The sequence below is a fragment of the Panthera tigris genome, chromosome E3 (genome assembly GCF_018350195.1).
Source record: "Panthera tigris isolate Pti1 chromosome E3, P.tigris_Pti1_mat1.1, whole genome shotgun sequence".
Taxonomy (NCBI): domain Eukaryota; kingdom Metazoa; phylum Chordata; class Mammalia; order Carnivora; family Felidae; genus Panthera; species Panthera tigris.
In genome coordinates this window covers 15,148,219-15,171,806 of record NC_056675.1, presented here as the reverse complement: position 1 = coordinate 15,171,806, position 23,588 = coordinate 15,148,219, and the positions used below count along the sequence as shown (strand labels likewise).

Genomic DNA, 23,588 nt, shown 5'->3' with positions numbered 1-23,588 from the left:
ACCAGGGGTGAGAGCATTGATGGCACCGAATGACATCCTAATTGTGCTGTTTTTTGTACAGCATGGGCAGGCACTGAAGGGTTTTAAATAGAAGTGACACAATCAGATTTGAGTTTAAAAAAATTTCTTTGGCAGTATTTCAGGGGATGAAGTGCAAGACTTTAAGAGAAACCAGTTCAGTTAAAAACTGCTATAATAGTGGGTGCCTGGGTGGCTCAGTCGATTAAGCGTCTGACTTTGGCTCAGGTCATGATCTTGCCGTTCCTGAGTTCAAGCCCTGCTGACAGAGCCTGGAGCCTGCTTCAGATTCTGTGTCTCCCCCTCTCTCTCTGCCCCTCCTCCACTCACACTCTTTCTCTCTCTCTCTCAAAAATAAATAAACATTACAAAAAATTTTTTTGTAAACTGCTGTAATAGTCCCAACAGTCAGAGGTAAAATGGTGAGGGTCTGAAACAAAGGGTATAAAAGGAGAGAGGAGAGTGGTCAGGCATTAAATGCAGAACGCACTCGCTTTCATCCTAGGTGTATTGTGGGTGGGTGTCGCCTTATTACTGAGACATTCAGGCTCACCACTCAGCCTTCATTGACCTGTTGAGGGAGGGGAGCTTTGTTGTGGCTGATTTGGGGGTATAAGTTCAGGCTTTCTCCTCAATAGCCTCTGATACCATTCTGATTAGGAAAGGAGGACCACCTCATCGCTGCTCCCCAGGGATGGTATGGAATGGACATGGCCTCCTTGCCCCTAGGCAGTGGCAAAAGTCTTGGCTCTCTGCTAAGCTTCCTCTGTCCCCACTCTGGCGTGGGTGGGGAGAGGCACCTTGCTGCCACAGGCGGAGGTCAGTGCTCCCTGCAGGGTCTCCACTGAGACCACAGAGAGGGGTTGGGGTTGCTGGATCCTCCGCTCCACCTTCTCTGACAGCTCCCCAGCAGTGAGGAGGGAGGTTATGGCTCACCGTGGCTGGGCAAATGTAGAAGTCTGGGGTCCCCACTCGGTGCTGACCGACTGGGGGGAGAATGAGGCATTTTTCTCGTGACCTAGGTTGGTTATTATCTAAAAGTTTTTGTGTCTTGCTGGGCTGCTCTTTTCCTGGTCCTTTGGCCAAGAAAAGCAGATTTTTTTGGCGCTGTAAGATTGTTTTTTTTATTGTTTATGCCCGCTGGTGTTTCTGGATTGCAGGCTTCAACCAGGCTTCTGGGCTTCCTCACCCAGAAGGATAGAAGAGCCAAAAATGAAACCCAGGGAATGTATCACTGTGTTGTTCTTGGGTCTGAGGTCCCTAGCCAGTCTGCCTTCTTACCTCTACCTTCAAAGCCTTCTTACATTTGCTTTACATATACTATTGAGGGATTTTAGCTGTGTAGTGGGAGAAATACGAAGATGTGCATTTCCTCCATTTTGGCTAGCACCAGAAGTCTATGACCACACAGTTTTGACATTTACGGTTTTTGGTAGAGTATCTCCTCAGTGACCAGCATGCCAGTCCACTTTGCACACTGTGTCATCAGTAGATTATGTCCACATAAACTGATTTTCTTTATGTTTGTTATGTTTTATTTATGTTTATTAAGTGTCACCCAGTATGGTTACAGGGCTGCCCCTGCAGTGTTACTGGAAAGATTTTCCTGAAACTTCTGTGAGAACATCTTTCCTGATCCTAATCAGAGCCTATCAGGTCCCATTTAAGAAGTAGGCTAGCAGTTTACAGATGGATGCCTTTTTAAGGGTACTAAAAACAGAGATATAACCAAAAACCAAACAGAGGAAAGAAACAGAAGAAGGCAAAACAAAACCTAAAGAGTAGACAAATCCATAAAACAAATCATTGAGTTCATAAATAACAGAGTGGGTATTGGCCATTTAACAACCTCATTGTTTATCCTGCCACCCCCAAGCTCATTGTTTCCCTGCCATGTCTTTATCTCACAGTGCATGCAAAAGAAAAACCTAGATATTTTATTTGAATCGTGATGGCTTTCACAATTAGGGCCTTTTTGGCTTTATTTCAGGCCGCCCCCTGCCCTACCTCTTTACAAGATACTGCCATGATTCTTTCCTCTGTGTTTGCCCAAGATACCTACCTCTTCTGCCAGAAATGCATTCACCACCCTGCCCCATCTCAGTTCACCTGCTGAATTCTCCTTAAAACTGTAAAACAAACCTCCTTGGGGGTCACTTCTCTCAGATCTATGTGCACATAGGTAAGGCTGCCTTCCTAAGGAGTTGTGGGTTCCTGGAACACAAGGACTGTCATCTCTAGCACTTCCTAGAGGAGCTGATGCATAGTAGATTCTTGGTGTTTGTTTAGTGAACTAACAGCCTCTTCACTTTCGTCTCCTTCCCTTTTTCACAGTTGTACCTTCCGAGAGCAGTTGCTGAATCTCTACCTTCTTCCTTATTATTCATTCATTCATTCATTCCTTTATTCAACAAATAAATACTCAACTGAGTTTGCTATTTTATAGGTCATCAGTGACCTGCTACTTGTTAAATCCAGTTGTTTTCCTATTCACCATTTCTTCTGTTTTTCTGTAGCAGGAATCTGATGCCAATCCATGCTTTTGGAAAGTCTCTCCTATCTACTAGATTGTACTTTTCTGATTCTAGTAAAGTTGGCTAGCAGAAAAAAGAACATTGCCATAAAGTGCAGCATTGAAAATCCCTCCATTGTGGCATTTCTTTCTTTATCCATTTCAAAAATTTTGAATTCTCTGATCCAGGATACCACATAACCCAAGATGTAAGGTGAATTCTTTAAAAGAAAAAAAAAATTCTAGAGAGATTCCAAGCATTTGGTTGAATATTTACATTTAGGTGACCTTTAAAGATTATGCATTAACTTATAAAATTTTCACAGCATCAAACAGCCTCTGGAGAATCCATTATAATCTGCATTACCCTATCCATACCCAGAATACTCTGTGGTCATTTGCAGTACAAATGCCCTTGTTATTGCCATATGCTCTTGTTATTGCCATATGTTATTCCACATACAAAGCATTTCATAGTTGTTAGTGGGTTATTATTTTTTTAAATCTCTGTAGAACGGTTTTTTTTTTTTTTAACAGTCCATTTATTTATTTTGAAAGAGAGTGCGCGAGTGGAGGGAGGCACAGAGAGAGAGGAGAGAATCCCAAGAATCGCTCTCTGCAGGGAGCCAATGTGGGACGAATCATGAGATCATGACTTTAGCCAAAATCAGATCATGGCCTGAGCCAAATCAAGTCCGCTGCTTTGGGCACCTGGGTGGCTCAGTCGGTTGAGTCTCCAGCCTCAGCTCATGTCATGATCTTTTGGTTTGTGAGTTTGAGCCCCACATTGGGCTTTCTGCTATTGCCACAGAGCCCGCTCCATATCTTTTGCCCCTCCCCTCACTCATTCTATCCTTCTCTCTCTCTCTGAAAAATAAATAAACATTAAAAAAAAAAAAAGTCAGCTGCTCAACTGACCGAGCCACCCAGCTGTCTGAACAGTTCTGTCACTTAGAGGTGTTGTTTAGACTCTTGATAAAGGTGTTTCTGCTCTTGATAAGAGGCGGTTTCTTTAGTGAGTGGGTGTAGAAAGTTCAGTGAGTTTCTTTGACTTTGAACCAAGGAAAGACAAACAAACTCAAGTTAAGTCAGCATGTTTTGGTTCTAAAGCTGAGCTTGAGGGACAAAGAGAAGTACAGCTGCCCACTGGAAACAGTCTACTCGAGGAAGGTGGACCTGCCTGTGTGCTTTGGACAAAGCAGCTGGGACGAGGAGATACAGTCCCCCTTCTGCCTCTGTGTTTTCCATTAGCAGCTCAGATGTAACCTTGGACCTGTCAGTTTGCAAACTAATGAGACCATGATGAACCCAATACACTCTGCTGATGGTTTTAGTTCAGAAACACTGAAGTCCTTCCTCCCTGCATGTTGGTGATGTCCTATCATAGCGGATCACCGCCAGTGGAAACCAAGTAGTAGATCACATGTACAGCTTCCAGAAATCCACAGATCATTGCTTTAAAACGTAATTTCTTCCTTTTTAAAAAAAAAAAGTAGACTTTATGCCTTAGTACCTACAGATTGGGATTTACAGCAAACTTGATAAGAGAGTAGAAAGATTTCCTCTGTACCCTAGAGTTTCCCTGTTATTAACATCTTTCATTGGTATAGTATATAGGTTACAATTAATGAACCAAAATTGCTACATTATTAGCTAAAGTCCATAGTTTATTTAGATTTCCAACTAGTGATGTTGACCTTGGTCAGCAAGTCAAGGTAGTAAGTATTTGTCAGCTTTCTCCACTGTTAATTTACTCTTCCCCTCCCCATTTCTGTACATTACTCTTTGGAAAGAAGTCACTATCTATAGCCCATATGTAAGGAGTGAGAGTTAGGCTCCACATCCTTGAGGGTGAGATATCTACATAAATAGGTTTGTCTCTTCTTCCCATTTATTAATGTATTCAATCTTTTTTTTATAACAGTATGGATTTATGGTATTCAGTTTATACTTTGGGTTATAATCCAGTTGTACTCTATTTCCTTTGTTGCTCAAATTGTTCTAGCTCTGGCCGCTACGATCTCTTCCAGTTGCCTCTTTTGCTCTTTTAACATACCCCCCTTCAGGGTCGGGGGTTTTATTTGTTTTTGTTTTGAGCACTTCCTTACTTTCTGGCACTACAAGATACTCCAAGCTCATCTCGTATTTTTCTCGCTCCAGTCCTAGAATCAGTCATTTCTTCAGGAGCCCTGGTTCCTTTTATTGAAGAATGGTGTTAGAAACCAAGATCTGGGTGAAGGTGTGCTTGTTGTTGACTAGGGTGTTGTTTCTTCTTTTAGGCTCTCTAAAAGGTGTAACAGAGCAGAGACATTGTATATATATTCTAGCCTTCGTATATACACATGTCTGTAAATACTTCCACCTGTAACCATTTGTATCTAGATAAAGCTAAACATACTGATGTCTCAAACTCTAATCCATTGCTAACATAACTCACTGTAGGCTCCTCTCCTTACTAATTTGAAAACTCCTCCTCTAACAGTGAGAAACCTAGCTCCTAATAGCCGTCATCTGTTTACTTAATTGTTCAGTTCCAACCTACATGTGTAGCAGTATCAGAACGTTTAACCCAAGAATACAGTGCTTGTTTGTAGTTCCTTTTGCCTCTAGTCTTAGAGGCTCCACTCGTTTCCGGAATTACTTAGGTCAGCGCCTTTTCCTCTTTCTCCACTTCAGTGAAGTTATTTCATACATTTGTAGCAGAGTTAGATTCTCACACACGGTCTGCACCTCTTCCTGGGACCCCCTGACTTCCTAAATGATTTTTTTTTTTTTAATTTTCATACTTTCAGGGTCAGTATTTGTGCTATAAAGTTGTATAGGTTTGAAAACCACATGACATGTGATGTCATAAAAAGATGAACATCTTTAAGTAGGCTTATTTGCAATCCGTACATTTTCTTTAGTGAGGTGTCTGTTCAGATATTTTCCTCATGTTTTAGTTGGGTTGGTTATTTTCTTATTGTTGAGTTTTAAGAATTCTTTACATATTTTCGATACTTTCCATTTACCAGATGGGTTTTGCAAATATTTTCTTCCGGTCTGTGACTTTTCATTCTCTTTAACTGTGCCTTTCTCAGAGCAAACATTTTTAATTAATAAAATCTGGCTTATCAACTTTTTCTTTCATGGGTGATGCTGGATTTCATCCTATGTTATCTTCTAGAAATTTTATAGTTTTATATTTTATGTTTGGGTCTAAGATCTGTCTCGAAAACCGTGAGATTTATATCGATATTTTATTGTTTGTTTTGTATGCAGATGTCAAGTTGTTGAAGTACCATTTGTTGGAAAGATTATTCTTTCTCCATTTAATTACCCTTCCTCCTTTTTCAAAGATCAGTAGACTACGTTTGTGTGTGTCTATTTCTGGCCTGTATATTGTTACATCGATCTATATGTCCATTCTTTCACCAATGCTGTGCAGTCGTGACTTCTGTTAGCTTTATTGTAAGTCTTGAAATTGGGTGATGTCAGTCCTCCAGCATGCCAACTGGCTTCTTGGGTTGGCTATTCTAGGTCTTTTGCCTTTCCATAAAAACTTTAGAATCCATTTGTTAATACCTATAAACTAGCCTACTAGGGTTTTGTTTGGGAGCGAGTTGAATCTACAGATTAAGCTAGGAAAAATTGACAATATTCAGTCTTCCAATCCATGAACATGAAATATCTCTTATTTAGATCTCCCATGACTTTTTTCAGGTTTTATTTCCTGCATATAGATCCTGTACATATTTCATTAGATTTACACATAAGTGTTTCATGTTTTTAAAAATTTTTTTTAAATGTTTTATCTATTTTTGAGACAGAGAGAGACAGAGCATGAATAGGGGAGGGACAGAGAGAGAGGGAGACACAGAATCTGAAGCAGGCTCCAGGCTCTGAGCGGTCAACACAGAGCCCGACGCAGGGCTGAAACTCACAAACCGCAAAATCATGACCTGAGCCGAAGTCGGAAGCCCAACCGACTGAGCCACCCAGGCGCCCCAAGTGTTTCATTTTTTGATGCTAATGAGCATGGTACTGTGTTTTTAATTTCAAATTCCACTTGTTCATTGTTGGTATATGAGAAAGCAACTAGTTTTTATGTATTACCTCATATAGCGCAGTCATGCCGTAATCACTTGTTAGTCAAGAGGGTGTTTTGTTAATGTTAATTCTTTGTTTTTTTCTACATCGATTACTAATCACATCATCTATGCATCTCTTTCTTCCCAATCTGTATATCTTTTATTTCCATTTTCAATCTTATTGTATTGGCTAGTGCTTCTATATGATGTTGAATAGAAATGGTAAAAGGGGACATTCTTGCTTAGATTCTGCTTTTAATGGGAAAGCAACTGGTCTCTCACTTAAATATGATGTTTACTGTAGGTTTTTGGTAGCTATGTATCAGGTTGAAGACATTTCCCTCTATTTCTAGTTTGCTGAGAGTTTTTAATCATAAATTGGTTTGGATTTTTGTCAAATACTTTCTCTGCAATTAATGATATGATCAGTTTCATTTCTCTTCTTTAGAGCTTGTTGACGTGATGTATTACATTAATTGATTTTCAAATGTTGAACCAGCCTTGCCATACCTGGAATAAATCCATGGTTTTATTGGTATTATTGGTTGTGGTGTGTAATTTTTTTATACATTGTTGGATTTGACTTACTAATATTTCATTGATTTTTTTACATATATGTTCATCACAGTTACTGTTTTGTAGTTTTCCTTTTTTGTAAAGTCTTTATCTCATTGTGGTATTAGGGCAATGCTGGTCTCTTAGAATGAGTTAAGAAGTGTTTTCTCTGCCTCTATTTTCTGGAATAGATAGGGAGTATTGGTGTTATTTCTTAAATGTTTGATTGAATTCACTAGTGAATCTTTCTGGAAGTTGTCAAGCCACTACTCCTATCTCCCCGTCTGTCAGCCTTTCTGACCAGCTCCTTCTCTTTTTCCTTTCCTCCCTCCTTTTCCCTTGGCTTCTTTTGCTTCTTTATTTTTCATACCCCCTGATATGGTGGCTGTAGCCCCAACTTAGCTTAAGCATCTACCACCACTTGGTTCAATCTCAAGTGCCAAATTCTCAAGAAAAGGCACACCTACATATAAGATCATATCATCTGCAAACGGAGATAATTTTACTTCTCCTTCCTTACTTGGATGTCTTTTACTTCTTTTTCTTGCCCAGTTACTCTGGCTAGAACTGCCAGTAGTATGATAAATGGAAGTGATGAAAGTAGGCATCCTTGTCTTGTTAAGTGATAGTAGAGGAAAAGCTTTCAGTCTTTCACCACTTAATCTGATGTTTACAGTTGTTTTTTAATTTTTTACTGTTTATTAATGTTTATTTATTTTTGAGAGAGGCAGACAGAGCATGGAGTAGGGGAGGGGTAGAGAGAGAGGGAGACACAGAATCTGAAGCAGGCTCCAAGCTCTGAGCTGTCAGCACAGAACGCGACGCGGGGCTCGAACTCACAAGCTGTGAGATCATGACCCAGCCAAAGTTGGATGTTTAACTGACTGAGCCACCCAAGCGTCCCATATGTCCCTTGTTGTTTTTTTTTTTTTCTTGATTGTTTTTTGTTCTAATGTTTATTTATTTTTGACAGAGAGAGAGACAGAGCGGGAGTGGGGGAGGGGCAGGGAGAGAGGGAGACACAGAATCCAAAGCAGGCTCCAGTCTCTGAGCTGTCAGCACAGAGCCCGACACGAGGCTCGAACCCACAAACTGTGAGATCATGATCTGAGCTGAAATCCAGACTCAGACACTTAACTGACTGAGCCACCCAGGTGCCACTGGTGTAGGATCTTTTTAACATGCTTCTGAATTTGCTTTGATATTATACTGTTGAGGATTTTTGCATTATTGTTCATAAGGGATATTGGTGCTTTGTGGATTTTTTGGGGTTTTTTTTTTTTTTGGTAGTATCTTTATCTGGCTTTAGCAGGCAGGCCTCATAGTCTGAGTTAGAAAATATTTCCTCTTCTTCAGTTTTTGGAAAAGTTTGAGAAAGATTGATATTAGTTCTTTTAAAGTTTAATAGAATTCAGCAGTGTGGTCCAGGGCTTTTTTTTGGTGGGGGATGGGGGGGAGATTTTTGGTTACTGACTCAGTCTCCTTACTAATTATCGGTCTATTCATATTTTCTGTATCTTTGTGATTTAGTCTTAGTAGGTTTTGTGTTTCTAGGAATTTGTCCATTTCGTCGAGATTATCCAATTTGTTGGTGTACATTTATAATAATTTTTCATAATCCCTTTTACTTCTGTAGAATCAGTAGTAATGTCCCTACTTTTATTTCTAATTTTAGTAATTTGAGTCTTTTCTCTTTTTTTCTTAGTCTAGCTAAAGGTTTGTCAATTTTGTTGGCCTCTTTGAAGAACCAGCTTTTAGTCTCAGTTTTTTTCCCCCTATTTTTCTATTCTCTATTTCATCTCTGTACTAACCATTATTATTTCCATTCTTTTGCTCACTTTTGGCTTAATTCTTTTTCTTGTTCCTTAAGTTGTAAAGTTAGGTTGTCAATTTGAGATCTTTCTACTTGTTTAAAGTAAACATTTTTAGCTATAAATTTCCCTCTCAGTACTGCTTTTGCTCTGTCCCATAAGTTTTGGTATGTTGTGTTTTCATTTTCACTTAGTCTCTTAACGTATTTGCTAATTTCCATATGATTTCTTCTTTGATCCATTGGTTGTGTAGGAGTGTGTTGTTTAACCTCCACAAATATCTGCATTTTGTAGTTTTCCTTTTGTTACAGGTACTTAGCTTCATCCCATTATGATTAGAGAAGATACTTTATATGACGTCTATCTCTTAAAATCTATTTAGACTTCATTTGTGGTGTAACATACGGTCTGTCCTAGAAAATGGTGAAAACTTGAGAAGAATGTGTATTTTGTGTTCTTGGGCAGAATGTTCTGTTAGATCTAGTTGATTTCTTGTGTTGTTCAAGTCCTTTGTTTCCTTCTATCTGGTTGTTTTATCCATGGTTGAGAATGGGGTACTGAACTCTCCAGTTATTATTATAGAGCTATCTGTTCCTCCCTTCAATTCAGCCAGTATCTGCTCCAATATTTTGATGATCTGGTACCAGATATACAAACATTTCTTTTTTTTTTTAATTTTTTTTTTTTTAACGTTTATTTATTTTTGAGACAGAGAGAGACAGAGCATGAACGGGGGAGGGTCAGAGAGAGAGGGAGACACAGAATCTGAAACAGGCTCCAGGCTCTGAGCGGTCAGCACAGAGCCCGACGCGGGGCTCAAACTCACAGACTGCGAGATCATGACCTGAGCCGAAGTCGGCCGCTTAACCGACTGGCCACCCAGGCGCCCCTATACAAACATTTCTAATTATTGTTTCTTGCTGCATTAAACCTTTAATTAATATAAATTGTATATTTGTCCTTCTTTCTGTTTTATAATCTTTTAACTTGAAGTCTGTTTTGTGTGATATTACTGTAGCCACTCCTGCTGTCTTTTGGTGACTGCATGGAATATCTTTTTCTGTCCTTTTGTTTTCAACCTGTGTGTGTCTTTGGGTATAAAGTAAGGCTCTTATAGATAGCATATTGGTGTGTGTGTGTGTGTGTGTGTGTGTGTGTGTGTATTTGTGTGTTTGATCCATTCAATCTCTGGTTTTTTTGTTTGAGTGGAGAGTTTAATCCATTTCCATTTAAAATGATTACTGATAAAAAGGGTCTTATGTCATTTTGCTATTTGTTTTCCATATGCCTTATATAGCTTCTTTGTCCCTCATTGCCTGTATTACCATCTTCTTTTGTGTTTAGTTGCTTTTTTGTATTGAAACATTTTAATTCCTTTCACATTTCCTTTTGCTTATATTCTATGGCTATTTCTTTGTGGGCCATGGGGATTGCATCTAATATCCTAAAGATATAACAGTAATTTGAATTTATTCCTGAATCTTTCCCTGGGATATGTGATTACTTTCTAATTTCCACCCATCTGTTGTTGCTTTTGAATCTTCTAGTCTTTAATGTCTCTCTCCTAAAAGGGGAAAAAAAGGAAAGTGGAAGGTGATGGGGAGCACTAGCCCTTTATTCCCCTGGAAGTCACTTCAGCAGGAAGGGGAGAGGCTTTCTGCAATGGCGGAATGGGTACCAATGGCTGCCACTATATCTGTACTCTGATCAGAAGCAGCAGGCAACAGAGAACAGATCCCCAGTGTTTGGAGGACAGGGTCCTTACTGCCCAGCCTGTCTCCCACAGGCTGCGTGCAGGCTGTCCCAAGAACAGGTCACAGTTGCCTGCTGTGGGGGTGGGCCATGGGGGATGGATAGCTACTGCCATCCAAGTTGAAACTGACTAAAATTAACTGTACTTTACAGTCCAGACCTTTCCTTGAAAGTTAGAAGCCTTCACTAGAGTCCAGAGTTCCAAAGTAGTTATATCAGACAGATTCTGCCAGTATAATTTTTGTTTGGGTGAGAAGAACGATTTTTTAAGATTTATTTATTTATTTAAGTAATCTCTCCACCCATTGTGGGGCTTGAACTCAATCTTGAGGTCAAGAGTCACATACTCTTCTGACTGAGCCAGATAGGTGCCTTTTTAAAATTTTTATTTAAGATTCTATTTTTAATTATCTGTACATCCAGTGTGGGGGCTTGAACTCACAACCCTGAGATCAAGGGTCATAAGCTCCACCACCTGAGCCGTGCCAGGTGCTCTGTGGATGGGAAGAAGGATTCCTGGTGCTTCTGCTACTCCACCATCTGCTCAGAATCTTGTACTCCGATATTTTGAAATTTATACTTAGTTTAACTCTAAAGTTAATCAACATCGCCATCCTCCTTCAGCACAATACAAGGTCTTCCCGGGATTCTTTTCCACAGTTAAAGGTTGTGTTGATGGATCCATGTAAACCCCACTTTCTTGGTTCCCCTTTGCTTCTTGCATCCATTGATTCTGCTGGGTGCAATTTTCTTTTCGCTAGAATGGTAAACTCAGTCTTCGTTCCCTCTGAAACGTCTTTATTTCACTTTCTCTCATGAATAATAGATTATCAGAGTGGATAAGTCTAAGTGGAGGTATTTCCTCTGAGCATTTACAGATATTATTCTGTTGTCTTCCAGCATAATTTTCTAGAACCTTTCATCACTGATGAGCTGTCTGGTGTCATTCCTTACTTTGGTGTCTGCTGATAAACTCAACAACCAATAACAGTTAAGTTTACTTTGATAATGCTGTGTATGCATTAGTTCATTTAATTCTTATAAAAATATGATGAATTATAAACATTGTTTTTCCTCATGTTTTAAAGGAGAAACCTCAGGCTGAGAGAATACAAGCAGAGTTAGAATTCAATCCCAGATGTTTCAAAATACAAAGCTTACTTTGACTATGACATCATGCCATCTCCTAAATGCTACAGAGCAGTCACAAGGTAGGGAAACAGAGGCAGGTATCCACTGAAAACCAGGCAGATCCCCTCCCAGTTCACCGAGGAGTCTGGTGGACCTCCTTCAAAGCCACCTCTGGGAAAGTTTTGCTAAATTTGAGGCTTCTGCATAATTCAGCATTGATCACAGAGGCCTCCCTCTTAGACGTATAAACTTGCAGTCTACAGAGGAAGGGAAGGAAGAGGTGTCCTCTCCCTGAGCCCTCCTTTCTTGGAGTAAGAAGGAATTGCATGTCATCATTTAGGTTTTGTGCAATTTTTTCCCAACAAAACCTACCGACAGAATATTTTACTTTCTGTGATACATGTAGAACTCATGCTTGTCAGAGGCCTGGTTGTTCCCAGTAATTACATGCAGAGAAATGTCAGAGAAAATTGGCATTTTGGTGACACGGCTGAGAGGACTTAGCTCTATTCCAACAAAACTGTAGATTAAGATAGAAATTCCAGAAATTGAGTTTCCAGATTTAAAAGCTTTTTAATTGCACTTGGATATATCTAGAATTCAGTCACATTGTTGTAGTTTTGCTTCTCAAAGTGGTTCCTCGGGCAGCTGTTGCCATGTGAATTCTACTTGTCACCAGCAAACCCAGAAAAAGGAGGCAACTTTGCTCGGGGCTCCACAGTCGCAGGCAGTCAGGTGCACTTGAAGTGATCTGTGCCTCCTCTCAGCCACGGAACAAACGACGCAGTTGTCGCTAGGATAGTCAAGAACAAAATCCATAAATCTGGGAAGTTCAAGAAGGACTACAGTAAGCACTCTCTTTTTTTGAATTCCCAGATCACTTCTCCCTCAAACTAACCTGGGATCTCCTCTCCTTCCCAGTTCACATGCACTTCTGAATTATGAGAGGGCCTGGCAGCCCCTCATCCATCCTCTCACTGGCACTTTCCCAAGGTTTCGTTTGTAAGTATTACTGTGTGTTTGCGGGACCAGACTTAGAAAATAGCCAACGCTGGGGCCACCTGGGGGGTGCAGTCGTTAAGTGTCCGACCCTTGATCTCAGCTCAGGTCATGATCTCATGGTTCGTGGGTTTGAGCCCTGCGTCGGGGTTGTACTGATAATGTGGGGCCTCCTTGGGATTCTCTCTCTCTCTCTCTCTCTCTCTCTGCCCTTCCCTCCCTTAATAAATAAATAAACATTTAAAAAAAAAAAAAAAGAACCAACACTAAGATCATATAAGAGCCCTCCTTAGGAGTGTGAAAATTCAAATGAAATGTAGGAGTCTTTTTTTATTGTTAGTGTTCTTTTTTATTTTTGTGTGTTTCTACTTTATCCATTGTATGTGGACTTTGAGTTCGGCTGTAATTTTACCTAAAGAAAGGGCTGCTCTTTGCCCTCAGCTTCTAAGAGGTGATTTTCAAGCTATTGGAATGTCTTGTCTGGTCAGAGTATCTTTGTTTATCTGGGGGCCTGGGGTCATGCTAGGTAGTCTACACTAGGCATGTGATTTAGAGTAGAGGCTTTGGGCTACACTGTATTTGCTTGACCTTCAGAGGAGCTGGAAACTAAAGTCAGCCACTCAGCAATCAGCTGTCTAGGAGACTGAGCCCCAGGAAAAACTCTGGACCTCGAGGCTCAGGTTGAGCTTCCTAGGTTGGCAGCACTCCATGCCTATTCTCGCGCATCATTGACGGGTGATATTAGCTCAGACCACTACTTGAGTGACAGAGGGCAGCTGGAAGCTCTGGGCATGGAACTTTCCTCAAGTCTGTCCCATGTGCCTCTTCCTTATGCTGATTTTCATCTGTGTCCTTCCGCTGTAAGAAACCATACTATTAACAGCTTTCAGTGAATTCTGTGGGTCCTTCTAGTGAGTGGTCAAACTGAAGGTGGCCTTGGGAACCCCTGCATTTACAATTGGTGACAGAAATGGGGGTGGTCTTGGGGACTCCTGAACTTTGTTGTGGTACATCTGTTTTCAAAGCCCAGCCTCACCATTTCTCATTTTCTTATCTGAAAAATAGTGGTAACTGTGTTTACAGGGTTATTGTGATGGCTGAGTAAAGTGATAAATATGAAACATCTGGAATGGGGCCTTGCCTGTTACAGGCCTTTAATAAAGGTTCTTTCCTAAAGGTGCTGATAATTTGACTTTTCCGTAAAGAATACTACAGTAGCATGTGGAGGAATGTTTGCAAAGACTATCTCCAATGGTGATATTAATAAATAGCTCTTGACTTGCTCTTTTTCAACTGCTATGCAGAATTTCCTCCTTATTTTTAACTCTTGCATAGGTAGAAATATGATGCCTTTGAATGATTAGAACTTTCCCAGTAGCTACAGAGTATTTATCATTTAAAAGCTGGAATAACTTCAGCACAGCATGGTTGAGGCATGAGATTGACAGGCCAAAGTGGTAAGAATTTTTGTGTGGGACATTTGGAGTTTGAAGTAGCTATGGATATTCTATATAGACTTTCCGTGTGGAAGATACCGTGAAACTAATGGGACGTCAATTTTCATCTACAAAAAAAGAAAAAGTGTGCTCACCTATACTGCCTGTACTATTAGGAACCAGTTAAGATAATGGGAAGAATATCTTTCACTATGGCAGTTTTATTTTTTTAATTATTATTTTGCCAGAAGGGACAAAGACTGTGTAAATAAAACAGAACCAATCAAAGGCAGAGCAGGCTGACTTCAGAAGTCTGCATATAAATCTTACATTTCCCCTGCATTAGCCTTGGAACAGACAGTCTCTATTATGCTGTACTTGGGTAGAGAAATAATTAATAGACAGTAGGCTTCTTCTCAGTGTGCTCATTCTTTAGACTCTATGCTGAGGAAGGTTGAAGGACACTAAGAATTTGGGATATACACATTATTTTCTGTAACTTTTAGATCGGTTAAACAGAGGGAGTTAACTTAGAAATATTATACTTAAAAAAGTCCAGGGGTGAGAAAAATCTCTTTGCATTCCAAAATACTTAAAAGATAAAATGGTTATTATTAGTTGTGTCTTTTTTCCAGTTTGACAGCTAGCAGCGTGCAATCGTGTAATGACCACAGGCTCTTGACGACCCACAAATTTGAATTGTGGCTCTCCACTTACAGAGGATGTCACCTTTGACATATTTGTTAGTTTCTTGGGACTTTTGCCCTTTTTTTTTTAACATTTATTTATTTTTGAGAGAGAAGGAGGGATTGAGAGAGAGGAGAGAGAGAGAGAACACATGCTGACATGAGTGGGGAGGGGCAGAGAGGGAGACAGAAGATCCCAAGCAGGCTCTGCACTGTGAACAGAGAGCCCAATGCAGGGCTTGAACTCACAAACCGTGAGATCATGACCTGAGCCCAAATCAAGAGTCTGGCCCCTTAACCAACTGAGCCCCCCAGGCACCCCTATTTTTTTTTTAAGGTGACTCCATACCCATCATGGGGCTTGAACTCACGAGCAACCAAGAATCACATGCTGTACCAACTGAGCCGCCTAGGCGTGCCCCACCCGTTTTAAAGATGGGCATCCAATCACATGAGTTTTGTAAAGTGCATCACACCAGCTAGAGAACCAAACAGTGCCTAGTGCACAGTAGGATGCTTCCTGAATAGCGGCTGCTACCATCGTCCTGTAGGTCTTCCCCTTACCCCCACCCTATTTTGTTGGCTCATATTGTTAATAATATACTCTTCCCTCACTTCGATAGATTGGTCATTACTATTTTTAATTTTGTTTTTTAGTTTTATCAAAATTCTACATCGTCTAAGAAGTCAAAGTTTATTACAAAAATCAGTAGTTCCTTGTATTTTCCTCAAATATACCTCCTTTCCCTCCTCTCAAGCAACAGCTACTTTCAACTTCTGGTTGATTATTTAGGTATTTGTCTTTACCAAATATTGCTGCTATTCATTGTTTTTTCTCGTTGTCTCTTCGCTGTGGAAGGTGAGATGAAGCTCTCCCCTACATTTGCTCATCATGCCCTTTCCTGTTCTCCCACCTTTGCAATGTATGTATACCATAGTTTTATGCGTTATGTGACCACGTGAACACTGTTCACTGCTGAGCAGTGCAGTCTCCTATGATTGCTATTTGTTTCCAGCATACATTTTGGTTTCCTTGGAGTTAATATTTATCTTATTTTTTTCTTTGTCTAGACTTCTGTATTCTTTAGCTAAATCAACTCTCAAACTCTCTGCCACCTGTATCTCCTCTCAGACTTTTCAGATGCGTTGGAGGTTCTATCTGTTCATCTTTTTAAAGGAGTCTCCCCAGAGGCACTTACTGACTCACCCACTTTAGACACACACTATCATACTGGGACTTCCTTGAGATCTCTCCTGTGTGGGATGTCTTGCTTTGGGGATCCCATGTCTCATTCTAGTGAAACATCCTCCAGTAGATTCCTAAGAAGGGGTATGTGGGAGGTCCAATTGATTGAGATCTTAAATATCTAAAAATGTTTTTATTCTCCCTACAAGCTTGATTGATAGTTTTGCTGGATATAGAATTCTCAGTTGCAAACCAACTCGTATACAATCGGAGCCACTGTCTTTGAGCTTTCAGTGTGGTTATTGAGAACTCGGAAGGCATTCTGATCCTTGATCCTTTGTATATGACCATTTTTCCCTTGTTAGGATTTCCCTTTGTCTCCATTGTTTTGAAATTTCACTGAGATGTGCCTCAGTTGGTATGTTGGTTTTTATCTATTGTCTATTCCATATGTTTATCCTTTGTCTACATGAGTATGTTTACTCATGGCCTTCACTTTACAAAACTTTTCCATAATTATTTCATTGAGGATTTCCTCCTTCCTATTTTTTTCTCCTTTCTTTCAGAAAGTGGTGTTATTTTAAAATTGGGTCTCTTGGGCTAGTCCTTTAATTTTTTATTTCTTTTTCTTTTTTTTAGTGCTTTCTTTCCTGGTTTTTGTCTTTTTTATTCTACATTCTAGAAAGTTGTTTTTTTTTTCTTAACTTCCCTGTGAATCTTTCATCTTTGCTCCTATAGTTTTAGAACCTAAGGTTCTTTTCATTCTTTAAGGGTTCCTTTTTATAGGGTAGTGGTTTTTGTTTGTTTGTTTGTTTGTTTTATGTATACAGTATTGTCTCATTTCTCTGAAGATAGTTGTTTTAGTTTAGTTGTTTGGGTTTTTATTTTGTTTTGTGTGCTGTTTTCCCCTTGCCTAGGCTGTTTACTCTGTTACTCTTTTCTTTTGGTTTATTTTTAGTGTTCTTGTTAGGAGTTTTCTTCAGATGGTCACTAGTTGTCTGCTTATATTTAAGTGGGACACTAAAAAACGTATTGAAAGTCCTAAGTGTGTGTATGGAGGGGGGGTGCACCTGGGATGGGTGGCTCCATCGGTTAAGCATCTGACTTAAGCTCAGGTCATGATCTCACGGTTTGTGGGTTCAAGCCTCACATTGGGCTCTGTACTGACAGCTCAGAGCTGAAACCGTGCTTCAGATTCTGTGTCTCCCTGTCTCCATGCCTTCCCTTGCTTGTGCTCTGTCTCTCAAAAATGAATAAACATTAAAAAAAAAAAAAAAAACTAAGTATGTGGACGGTGCTTGACTTTATCTTAGAGAAATCTAGTGGAGTCATTTACTTAGGAAACCCAAACAGTACATTTATTTATTTATTTATTTTGAGAGACAGCAAGCATGAGTAGGGGAGGAACAGAGAGAGAAGGAGAGACAGAGAATCCCAAGCAGGCTCCTCACTGTCAGTGCAGAGCCTGATGTGGGGCTCAAACTCACAAACCAGGAGATCAAGACCTGAGTCAGAATCAGATGCTTAACTGACTGAGCCACCCAGGTGCCCCTGTAATTATTTTTTAAATATCTGTGATGGGGCCAAGTCCATAGTTAGCATTCTGTAACTGTTATAGGAGGGAAGAATAAAAGGTAGCCGTCATTATTGGCCTCATTTTACATGTCATACACGGTAATGACATGTTTACTCCTATGCTAGCTGGAGTGTTCCCCCATTTCCAGTAAGGTGTGAGTGTTGTGTCCCCTACACGGATACACTGTGAAAACAGCACACAGTATTCTACGGAGCCAATAGCAGCAAATTCCATTCTGTCAGGATGTCAGTAGAACAGGTGGGAATTTTCCTCATCCTGTGGTCTTCTAGTTTTGTTAAGAGTTAAGGAGGAAGAGGCTAGGCTGTTGTATGTCCTGAGTACCAACATAAATTATAAGTCAGATATATTCACAAAGCGAGCAGTTCTGATGTGGGATAGAGTGGGCTGGGGGAGGTAACTACAGAAGCAGTTTTAATATGTGGTTGGCCAAGTTCAGGGTAGTGAGGTCCTGTGGCAGGTGAACTGTCATAGTTTAAAGGGATTCGGGAAGACTTTCCAGAGCAAAAGGTGTTTACCAGGGGACCTGAGACATAAGTAAATGTTAATCATACAGCAGGAGTAGGATAGGAATCACATGACAAGGGGGTTGGCTCCTGGGGAGTCTCCAAATGGAGGTTTAGTATTTAGACTGTAGATACTAGGGCTCTATTCTGTTGTAGACATAGTAATCCCAGCATCTCCGTCTGCAGAAGTTGAAAGCAGTCAAAATTGGCATCAGAAGATCAGTCAGCAAGAGGACTGTTGCTGAGTCCCAGAAGTGAGGACCTGTGTTAGGGTAGCGTCAAGACAATAGAAATGCTGCTGAAGGGGGCACCTGTGTGGCTCAGTCGGCTAAGTATCCGACTCTTGGTTTCGGCTCAGGTCACGATCTCATGGTTCGTGAGTTTGAGCCCTGCATTCGGCTCTGCACTGACAGCATAGAGCCTGCTTGGGATTCTCTCTCTCCTTTCTCTGTCCCTTCTCTGCTCTCTCTCTCTCTCTCTCTTTCTCAATAAATAAACAAACTTAAAAAACAGCTTCATGAAAAAAAGAAAGAAATGCTGCTAAGGAAGAATCAATAGGGCCTGACATCTTTTGGATGTGAGGGACCAGGGAAGGGAGAGGCACCTTTGACTCTGGAGTTCTAATGCTCAGTACTCAGGGATGACTGTTTTCTTGGGCAGCAGAGAACATTTGAGAGCAGTCTGTCTTGGGAGGGAAAACGATGGGGGAGATGTGGATTCTGTATCTTGGGTTGCAGCGTTCAGAGAGGCCTTTGGGGCACCATTTCAAAGAATGGTCTTGTTAGAAGAAAATTTCTCATGATTCATAGGTAGACTAAACTTTCCCACTTATTGGATAATTTTTGTCCACTGGAAACCTCTTAGCTGTTGGGTAAAAAATCAGATGTCCTTGAAATTCAGCATATTTTAATAGTATTCTGAATCCAGGAAACTATGCATTTTCAATATTTTTCTCAGCTAGGACCCAAAATTGTTACTTCACTTGGATCATAATTAAGAGTTTTTGAGAAGATAGCAGCTTAACAAAACTATTTGTCTGTTTATAAATCAGGTATCAGTGTATTATCTGTTTACACAAATGAGTGCCAAATAGATGCTTTGAGTCAAAAGCCTTCACAGTTCAATTAGTAATTCCTTCAGAGCTTCATCAGTTTATTTCCTGTTTCCTTCGTCCTGGTCATTTATTCTACAGGGACTTTTGAGAAGCGATTTTCTTAAAAGAGTACAAATTGGATTATTCCCCTTTATTGAATTGAAATTCTTAACAGGCTTTCTGCTAATGAGATATTGTATCCATGTTAGGTTAAACAGGCCAGTTTGAATCATTTTGTTGGCATTTCAGAATTAGAAGTCATTGATTAAAAGCCTAATAACTCAAGCCAAGTTGAATAATAAAATGGATTCCACTAGGTGCTTCTAACACAACCAAGAAAATTCATACCAAATCAAAAGTGGCAACAACAGGAATTACAATTAGCTTGTCCATTAACACATGATAATGCCAAAAAAATGTAATTAACCTTCTTTTAGTGAGACTGCTGACAATAAACTTGACTTTCAATTCCAGGATGTATTTTTTTTCTTTTCAAAATTTTATTTAAATTCTAGTTAGTTCATATACAGTGCAGTGTTGGTTTCAGGAGTAGAATTCAGTGATTGATCACTTACAGACAACACCCAGTGCCCATCACAACCAGGGCCCTCCTTAATGCCCAGCACCCAGCTAGCCCATCCCCCCACCCTTCTCCCTCCATTGACCCTCAGTCTGTCCTCTGTCATTAAGAGTCTCTTGTGGTTATATTCTGTATTCAGCAGTTGGGTCTTCCAGGCCCAGCCTGGCAGCAGTCCTAGGGGAGAAGAAGCTCATTTCTGCTTTGATATGGAACCATATCTGGAGCGCAAAAGGATTTTCTTGGACTTGATAGAGAGAAGAGACCAGGCTGGTTTTCGAATGTTTAAAATACTTACTTGATAGTTTTAAGGACGTTTGTGCTTCTGACCTGACTACGCTTTTTCTTTCCAGTTTAAGATTGATGGCGAATGGTGGACATGGATTGATTATAACCGGTTCCAGGAGCTCGTGCAGGAATATGAAGATAGCGGTGGGTTAGCAAATTTCAGCGCAAAGGATTATGTGGCCAAAACCCCCCTCTGGGCATTATTTGGTGCCAGTGAAAGAGGCTTTGATCCCAAGGACACAAGATATCAGAGAAAGAACAAATCCAAGGATATTTCCGGGTGTTGAGATTATCTGACTATAGGGTACTGACGGACAAGAACTCCCGGCCCCCGAAGGTTCTCACGCCTCACTGTGGTTTTTCAAAGGACACGTCACGTGACTTGTGTTTCATGTAGGGAAGAATGGAAGGCTGCACACGGGGACACAAGTCACCCCCCGGGGTTGGGGAGGTGGCATCCACACTCTGAGTGCCTGGGACTCAGCCTCACGTGTCTTTTCAGAGCTCAGTCCCTTTCCTGATTTTACTTTTGAGAGGAACATCATTGCGGGGGAAGTACACAGCCATTAGAATTTAACTGGTGGTTTTGAATTATAACTTGTAAGACTCCCAAGAATGCTATTCCTGAGGGTGTTATAAGGGATGAATGTCTTCCTCTCCCCTTCGTGGGCTGTTGACCTTTGTGGACTGTGTTACCCCAAGGTAAGTAGATCTGCCCCCTCCGAGACCTCCATCCCTTCTTTAGATTTAAGATAACACCTCCCAGAAGTCATTTAAGTTGTCGCAATTCTCAATTATTTTTAAATACTGCACAGATTAAAGTTTTGCTTAGTACCAACCCTTTATGAACTTGCGTTGGATCTGAATGTCCTAGATCTTACTCCGTTCTCGTACAGATTGCCATAGAAGGTATTACTGGCTGCACCAGTGTGAAAGGGCTCTTCTGGAAGAAGAATGGCTCTGTGATGTCATCAGTTAGTCTCACAGACAAACCCTGAAACTGAGTATGGTTTGCTTTTTGTTCAAAAAGTCAGTGGTCAAGCCCCTGTCCTTATACACAGAACAAGTCCCCACCTTCTTTTCCCTCTTGTAGCCCGAGCTACTTTACACAATCTGTTCTTCAGGGTTCAGGTTTTTTCTACTTGAAAACATCATTGAATACCCAATAGTTTTTTTTAAATATCATAGTTATTTTTAAAAAATTCCTTTATCCTAAAATTTTGATTAATAAAATCTTTTGGAAAGACTAGAGTTTTCTTTTGAGTGTTTATTTGAAAGATGCTTGTAGTGCCATGGTTCTAAGCCCTATCAGATCGACCTCCTCCTGCATACCAGCCGTCTGTCTTGTCACCCCCTCTGTTCTCTGCTGAAGTAAAACCCATACATAATGTAACCTACCTACTCACCCAGTTGAAAACTAGGCTCTGATTATTTCTAAGCAGTAGAGTCAGAACACTTCTGTCTGCTGTGACAGGGGATGGGAAGGTTGCAGAATGTCACAGAAATCCTTTGTCCTTTCTTGAACCCACCTCATCTTCAAGCTTATGTTTGGTCTCCTGTTCTGGTGACTTATGAGACCGACAGGAGACAGGAGTGATGCAGGTCGGTGAGGCAAGATCTCCTTGAAACCCAGATGGGTTAATGTTCATTGAATTTGAGGTGCAAAAATACCCTAGAGTAGAAGGAAGTGTTAAAAAGCAAGAGCTCATGCTGAGCGGGGGGCCTGGAGGCAGAACATGCTAGGCTTTGGACCATCCTAAACCTTTTTTCAACCACAGTAAGGACTGTAGGGAACCCACTTTCCCTCCAAAACAAAGAAGACATAGGCAAAGTGACTAAAATCCTTGAATTTTAGAATTTTGACAAGGAACTGAAAATCATCTGTTAAGAGAAACCAGTGAACCTCAATAAAACTAACTGTTGGCTTCTCATCAGAAACCGTGGAGGCCGGAGGACGGAGGCGTAGCACCTTCAAGGGACCAAAAGAAAAGGCTTTCTACCAACAATTCTTTGTCTAAATCCTCCTTCAAAAATAAAGGAGAAATTAAGACATTTCCGGGTAAACAAAAAGTAAGAGATTTCACCTGCAGACCTGCCCTACACGGAATACCGAAGGCTCTGATGAAATACACTAGACACTAGCAGAAGCACATGAAGAAGTAAAGAGCGCTGGTAAAAGTAATTTCAGAGGTTTTATAAATGTATCTTGGTACCTCCTGTTTTAAAAAACAGTTGCCTAAAGTGATAATTATAGAACTGTGTTGATGGGCTTACAATGTGTAAAGATGTAACTCGTATGACAGTAATAGCTCACGGGGGTACAGCACAAGGCATAGGCATATTGGAGCAACTATTGACTGCCTACTGGTGAAATTTAGTATGAATCCAAAGTAGATTGTGTCACGATGCTACTTATAATCCCGAGAGCAGCCACAAAGAGAACACATTTTTAAAATCTGGTAAAAGAACATGATTCTGTTCCCAGTCCCTGTGTTTGGGCTTTTCCCCACACCAAGCACATCCAGCACACCAGCTGGATCTCCTACAGGTCACTAAATCCTGACAATGTCTACCGAGAGAGAGTGTGAGATGATCACAGGTTAAGGGCTCAGTCCCACAAGGCTACGTACCCTCCCCTTCAGATGCCAGCAGCCAGCCCGGGTCTTTCACCTGGGCTTCTGGCCCTTGGCTCTCGATGGGAGGTTCTCACAACCCCCTCCACGGGTTTGATTAATTTGCTAGAGCAGCTCACAGAACTGAGAAACGTTTTACTTCCTAGATTACTGGCTTGTTATAAAAGGAAATAACTCGGGAACATCCAGGTGGAAGAGGTGCCTAGGGCAAGGTATGGAGAATGGGTGCATCTCCCATGCCTTCTCTGAGCATTCCACTTCATCATTACCAACGTGTGTTCACCAGCCCCCAAGCTCTCTGAACCCTGAGCTTTTGAGCTTTTACAGAGGCCGTATTCCATAGGCACATGGAATAATCATTGGTTTAATTGACTTAATCATTGACTGTTGGCAGTTGAGCTCCATCTCCAGCCCCTCTCCACTCTGCAGAGGTTCTGGGGGTGAAAACAAAAGTTCCAACTCTCTTATCACATGGTTGGTTATCCTGGCAGCCAGCCACATTGCCTAGGGCTTTCCAAAAGTCACCTCATTAATATAACAAAAGACATCTTTTCTGCTCTAATCACTTAGGAAATTCCAAGGGTTTTAGGAGCTCTGTGCCAGGAACAGGGACAAAGACCAAGTACGTGTTTATTATAAATCACAATATCACAAACAGCAAAGGAATTGAAAAGGTACACTAGAAAATAACACAAAAGAAGGCAGTAGAGGAATAGAACAAAGACCTAAGACATTCAAAAA

General features: G+C 40.7%; 1 protein-coding gene across 5 annotated transcripts in view; it reads left to right on the top strand.

The window, feature by feature from the left end:
• LOC102960991 (S-adenosyl-L-methionine-dependent tRNA 4-demethylwyosine synthase TYW1) overlaps window positions 1–21,059 on the top strand; it is a 212,100-nt gene extending 191,041 nt beyond the window's left edge. For 2 of the 5 annotated variants that reach the window (XM_042971084.1, XM_007079081.3), the window contains one exon: window positions 20,280–21,059. In XM_042971084.1, the coding sequence (XP_042827018.1) occupies window positions 20,280–20,501 (222 nt within the window). In that variant the 3' untranslated portion in view covers window positions 20,502–21,059. Of the gene's footprint in view, window positions 1–11,618; window positions 11,709–11,806; window positions 11,930–12,725; window positions 12,852–20,279 lie in introns of all 5 variants that reach the window. The other 3 variants (XR_006212293.1, XR_006212292.1, XR_006212294.1) reach the window with 3 other exon arrangements.
• The last annotated feature ends 2,529 nt before the right edge of the window (window positions 21,060–23,588 follow it).